Consider the following 6,637-nt stretch of genomic DNA (forward strand, 5'->3'; position numbering starts at 1 on the left):
AGAACGCCTGGCTATTTTTTGTTGCAGTTGTCATTGTTTAGCAGGCCTGGGCTGGGTTTGAACCTGCCAACCTCAGTGTATGTGGATGGCACCTTAACAAGTGAGCCCCAGGCGCCAAGCCGATATAATGAATTTTTTAAGTGAATAATTTGTTTTTACTTGCATTTGTGCTATTTCTTTCGGATATTTTTTAAAAGAATTAGTGGGTAAGAGAATTTAAACATTTACAAACATTTTGGTAAATTTTACCGAATTTCTTTTTGTTGTGTTTGGGCCTCCCAAGTAGCTGGGACCACAGGCACCCACCACAGTGCCCAGTTATTTTTTGGTTGTAGTTGTCATTGTTGTTTGGTAGGCCCAGGCTGAATTGGAACCCACCAGCTCTGGTGTATGTGGCTGGCCCCTTAGTCACTTGAGCTATGGGAGCCGAGCCTATTCTCACTTTTTTCCCTAGATAATAAGAAATTTACTTGTATTTTTAATATACAGATTTTGATTAATGAGGCTGATAGTTTATAATGATTTCACTGGCCATTTTTTCCCCTAGTGAGATTACAGATTAAAACCCAAGTCTGTTACTGGGATAGAGTTGAAACACATTCTTTTCAGTAAAGTATCTCAAGAATGGAAAAAAAGTATCCAGTGTACTCAAATATTAATAAAGTGAAACTCTGTCTCTACAAAAAAAAAAAAAAAAAAAAGAAACCAATATATAAACAACTACATGCCCATGCAAAAGAAATAAAACACAAGTATAGTCTAGCAAGGGAGAGGGGAGAGGAGGAAAAGGAGAGAGGAAGAGGGAGGGTGATAGGTGGGATCACAGCTAATGTGCACAATGTGTGGGTGTTCATCATCACTACAACTTGAACTTTACCTTATAATTGAAAACAATAACCGTAAACATTTGTACCCTCATATTAATCTGAAATTTTCCAAAAAAGAAGAAGAAAAGAGAAATCTAAAACCTCTGTCATTTTCTAACTCCGTAATGGTTTCCTAAATATGGAGTTACGTGGACACCTTTTCATCCAGCCCAAGCAGTCTCTGAAAGCTGAGTCTGAGCTCATGAATCCTGAGTGCATAGACCATGGGGTTGAGTGCAGGGGGAATGACATTGTGTAGCACATTAAGGAGTACAGGGACAAGGGGAATCTTCTTCTCTGCAAGGTGTGTGACAGACAGCACAATGATACCTGTGTAGAAGAAGAGGATGAGGATGAGGTGGGAACTACAGGTGCTCAGAGCCTTGGACATTGCTTCTGTTGAGTTGAGCTTCAGCACGGAGTGAAGGATTAGAGCATAGGAAGAAAATACCAGAACCATATCACTCCCAACCAGGATCCATGCTAGCATCAGTTGGTAAAATTTGTTCACAGTGATGTCATCACAAGCTAAACTGATAACCGCCAAATTAGAGCAGAGGCAGTGATCAATTTTATTCCTGGAGCAGTAGTTTCTCTGGGCAGCTAATATAGGAACTGGGATGGTTAAGAGGCCATTCCTTAGCATCATGAATCCTGTGGCTTTGAACACAAAAGCTTTAGTGACTGTTGAGGTGTATTGAAGGGGATGACAGATGGCTATGTATCTGTCCACCGCCATGCAGAGGAAGACACCAGACTCCATGAAGAAGAAACAGTGGATGGCATAGAGCTGAGCAAAACACTCAGGGAGGCTGATGGCCTTGGCATCAAACCAGAGGATGGCCAGGATCTTGGGCATGATGGTTGTAGCCAGGCCAACGTCCACCACTGCCAATACTCCCAGAAACTGGTACATGGGCTTGTGTAACCTGGGCTCATGTTGAATGGTGATCATGATGAGGATGTTGGCATTGAGAGCTAAGAGGTAGAGTAGAGCCAGGGGCAGAGAGAGCCAGTGCTGCCACTCATGAATGCCTGGGAGCCCCATCAAGATGAACTGGGAAATCTGGAGTTTGGAACTGTTGGTAACACTGGTGGAGGTGTCCATGGTACAGTCTCAGTGTCTGTCTATAATATTGAAACAGAAAGAGGTTTTGTTTAAAGGTTCCTCTGAGGCTCCTGATAAGAGTCCTTCAACAATGACTCAGTCCCTTTGATTCATAATGACCCTCACCTTTTTTTTTGGCTTCTGGAAATACTCCACAGAGGAGTTACAAAAAAGCCAAAATAAGTTATAAACAAAAAAGTCAGAATAACTATTTGTTATTATCACTTGTATGTCTTGTAAGCATGTTGAAATGTATCAACAATAATCTTACCACTAACAGATAACAAATATTAATATTTGGTTTACTTACTTTCATTTTTTTATTTTATTTTTAAACAGTTTACAAGATTATAGGGAGATAATTTTGTACCTTTCCTTGTCTTTTAGTGGAATATTTTAAAGCAAAATATAAATAATTATTCCATGGACGAACAAATGAACCAAAGACTTTTCGATATCATTGGGAGTAGAGGGAGGGTAATTGGTGGGACCACACCTACGGTGCATCTTACAAGAGTACGTGTGAACTCACTAAATGTAGAATATAAATGATTTAACACACTAAGAAAAAGCCAGAAAGACTATGTTAACCAGTTTGATGAAAATATTTCAAATTGTATATAAAACCAATGCATGGTACCCCATGATTTCATTAATGTACACAGGTCTGATTTATTAAAAAAAACAAACAAACAACAACAACAACAAAAAAACCCCTATCTAATCTTGACACTCTTGGGCAAGAGTGAGACCCTATCTCTACTAAATATAAAAAAATTATCTGGGTGCAGTGGCATGAATTTGTCCCAGCTTTGAGGGAAACTAAGCTAAAATAATCTCTTGAGCCCAGGAGTTTTAGGTTGCAGAGAGCTGTCATGATGCCACTGCACTCTAGCTGGGCAATAGAGCAAGCCTCTGTCCCTCTCCCAAAAGTAACCTTAATATTAAAGGTTGCTTTAAATTTTTGTTTTGGTTATTCCATACTTTACTGACTGATATTTTTAAGATTATTTTCCCTGAGTAGAATCTCAAAAGTGATACCAACGTGACAACATATACAAAGGACATAACTATGTCAAAATTTTGTTTTTAATAGAATTGTAACATTATTTTAAGGTAAAATATGTATGCAAGATAAAAATTCAAATAAAATGAAAATGATAAACAAATGAAAAGTAAAACTGCCATTTTGGGGCCTCTCAAATCTCTTTCCTTTTCACCAGAGGCAGCTAGTAATGCTACTTTCTTAGCAATCTTTCCACAGATGATTTGTTCCTGGATAAGAGTATATATATATATATATATATATGACAAAACCTAACGCCAGTATATTAATCATACCCTTTTCCTCCATTTTTCCTTTCCTTTTCTTTTTTAACTTAATATTTTAGAGACTGTTCCATATCAGCATACAGACAATCCTCATTGTTGTTATGTTGCATCATATTCCACCCCTCTGATGTCTCATAATTGAGTTTTTAAATTTTTCATTGCTATATAGTATATAATAGTTGTACATATATTTGGGGTCCATGGCATACTTTGATACATGTATACAATGTGTGGTGATCAGTCAGAGTGATTAGAAGATCCATTACCTCTAACATTTATCTTCTTTATATTGGGAACATTATAATATTTCTCTTGTAGCTCTTTTGATATATACAATAATAAATAATTGTTAATAAAAATTTTCCTACTGTGTTATTGAATACTAGAATTTATTCCTTCTATCTAACTGTGCTTTTGTACTCATTAACCAACTTCTCCTATCTTTCCCTTCTCCTTCTTTTCCCAGCGTTTAGTCACCATCATTCTACTCTTTATGCCCAAGAGATACAAATTTCAGGTTCCACATACGAGTGAGAACATCCAATATTTGTCTTTCTGTGCTTAACTTGTTTAATTTAACATGATGACCTCGAGTTCCATCCATGTTGCTGCATATAATAGGATTTTTTTCTTATGACTGGATCATATTCTATTGTGTATATGCACCACATTGTCTTTATTCGTTTATCCACTGATGAACACTTAGGTTTATTACTTATTTTGCCTTCTGCGAATAGTGCTGCAATAAAAACATGGGAGTGCAGACATCTTAACATACTGATTTCTTTTCTTCTAAAAAATGTACCCAGAAGTGGGATTTCTGGATGATAGGGGTAGTTCTATTTTTAATTTTTGGATGCACCTTTATAGTATTTCCATAATGGCTGTACTACTTTCCCTTCATCAGAACAGTGTACTTAGGAACAGTTTCCTTTCTCTACATCCTCACCAGCATTTGTCATTTTTGCCTTTTTGATAAAAGCTCTTTTAACTGTGGTGAGGTGATATCTCTTGTAGTTTTGATTTGCATTTCCTTGCAGATTATTGTTGTTGAGCATTTTTGCAAATACCTGTTGGCTTGTTTTTTTTTTGAGAGATGTATGTTCAGTTCTCTTGCACACTTTTAAATCAGAATATTTGTTTTTTTTTTTCCTATTGATTTGTTTGAGTACCTTATATATTCTGGTTATTAAACTCTTGTCAGATGGATAGTTTGCAAATATTTCTTCCCATTTTGTAGATTGTCTCACTTTGTAAATTGTGTTTTTTTTTCTTTTGTTGTGTAGAAGCTTGTCAATTTGATGTAATCCTAATGAAAACTTTTTATGGACTTTTTTTTTTTTTTGTAGAGACAGAGTCTTACTTTATCACCCTTGGTAGAGTGCCCTGGCATCACACAGTTCACAGCATCCTCCAACTCTTGGGCTTAGGCGATTCCCTTGCCTCAGCCTCCCGAGTAGCTGGGACTACAGGTGCCTCCTACAATGCCTGGTTATATGTATAAATATATTTATATTTGTTGTTGTTGTTGTAGTTTGGCCTGGGTTGGGTTTGAACCCTCCAACCTCCATATATGGGGCCAGTGCCCTACCCACTGAGCACAGGTGCTGCCCCTTTTTATGGACATTTAATGTGTTTCTCACGTTTTACTACTATGAAAAATGATGCATATGTGTAAGTTTATTCATAGAATAATTTTCAAGAACTGAATTTCTTTGCCAAATTAAAAAAATTTTTTTTGATTTATATTGCCGAATTGTCGTAAGGGGGTTATTCTGGCTCTGTATGAGAGTATGCTATTTTGAATGCTCTTGATATGTACTAAAATATTGAATGCTCTCAATATGTACTAAAATATTGCTTCATAGACACATTGTGGTATTTTATGTATTCAGAATTTGTTCATGAGTATGTCTGTTTCATATCTTTGCCTAAATTGGGAATTTTAAACATATTTATTAATTGAATAAGACAAAAAGATATTTCAATTAGTTTTCACTTTATTTTTAGTAATCTTTAACAATTTATTTTCCTTTTATATGCTTACTCATTTTCTATTTTATCCTATTGTCTATATATTTAGTTATGATTTATTTCCCTATTTGTTATTTATTGTCTATTATCTGTCTAATACTTGTCTGTTGTCTGATAAATAAAAGAATGTTTTAAAAGTGTTTAACTTAGAATCTGGCAGCACAACTTTATTAATTTTATTAATTTGTATGAATTTCACTATATGTAAGGGTATTACTTCTATCTGTTAAATTTAGGGAAATGTTTTCTACAATTCATTTTTCATTAAATTACATTTACCACTTTTAAAAAATTACATACATGCATATCCTTGAATTTTTATGTAGTCATAATAATTGTACTTGTTAAATTATTTCACAACTTCTAAGCTTTTAATAATGTGAAGTCAGTATTTTAAAAAGCATTTTACTGACATTCTTTACAAAATTTATTATGAAAATAATTTTTAACCAATCTGAAGTTTAACATAAAATTTCAGGTTTAAAAAAATTTTTTTGAAAGAAAATTGTGTCATTCAGATAAGTGGCTAATGTAAACCTTTATTTTAATTTTGCATATTATTAAAATGTTTAGATTTTTCATAACAATATAAAAGTAATAGTGATAGTCATCATCTTTTTCTAGCTCCATACTTTAAGTAGAAAGCCTCTAGAACTCTAGCTTCAGTATGATGCTAGCTACTGCTTTCTGATAAATGGTCTTTAGTAGTTTAGGTGATTCAATATTTATTTCCAGGTCTTGATTTTTCTTTTTAAATTAGACCTTGTTGAATTCAATAGTTATCTCTTTTTAGGAGTCTTGGATCAATAATTTAAACAAAAGGATCTCCTGTTTTTCACCTTTCCTTCGGTATTTAAGGAGCATCTCCTGTGTGTCAGACTCCATGGGGGCAGGGATTTGTTGGCACTTCCCTCTGGCAGGAATTTCTACTATCTCCAACATGTCCAGAAGAGAGCTGAGTCTCACTTTTCTCACTCATGTAGATTGCAGGCTCTGTCTGTGCACAGGTGAAGATCTTGAGGGAGAAAGAATGCCAGGGTTGGAAGGACCAAAGTAAGGAGGCAAACTAAGAAAGTCAAGCAAGAAAAAGAAAGAGAGGCAGCGGCAACCAGGAGAGACCCTGAAACATAGAAAGAAACCTGCATCTCCCTCTCACCTCTGGCTTCTTGATTACTCCCAGCTAGGAGGTCCAGGAGAGCTAGTCTCTGAAAGGAATAGCCTTCTGAATGGACCTGGCTTCTCTAGCTGCTTATGTTCCTCTGACTACACCTCTCTTTTATGCCTTTCTTGCTAAGAG

At 35.6% G+C, this 6,637-nt stretch overlaps 1 protein-coding gene across 1 annotated transcript; it reads right to left on the reverse strand.

Moving 5' to 3' along the window:
- Nucleotides 1–960: 960 nt before the first annotated feature.
- On the reverse strand, nt 961–2,036 carry LOC128565943 (olfactory receptor 56B4). The gene has a single exon (XM_053562813.1). It carries the CDS (start codon nt 1,972–1,974, stop codon nt 1,012–1,014), a length of 963 nt encoding a protein of 320 aa, XP_053418788.1. The 5' UTR covers nt 1,975–2,036; the 3' UTR covers nt 961–1,011.
- Between the last annotated feature and the right edge of the window lie 4,601 nt (nt 2,037–6,637).

The sequence above is a fragment of the Nycticebus coucang genome, chromosome 14 (genome assembly GCF_027406575.1).
Source record: "Nycticebus coucang isolate mNycCou1 chromosome 14, mNycCou1.pri, whole genome shotgun sequence".
In the NCBI taxonomy this organism is placed as follows: Eukaryota; Metazoa; Chordata; class Mammalia; order Primates; family Lorisidae; genus Nycticebus; species Nycticebus coucang.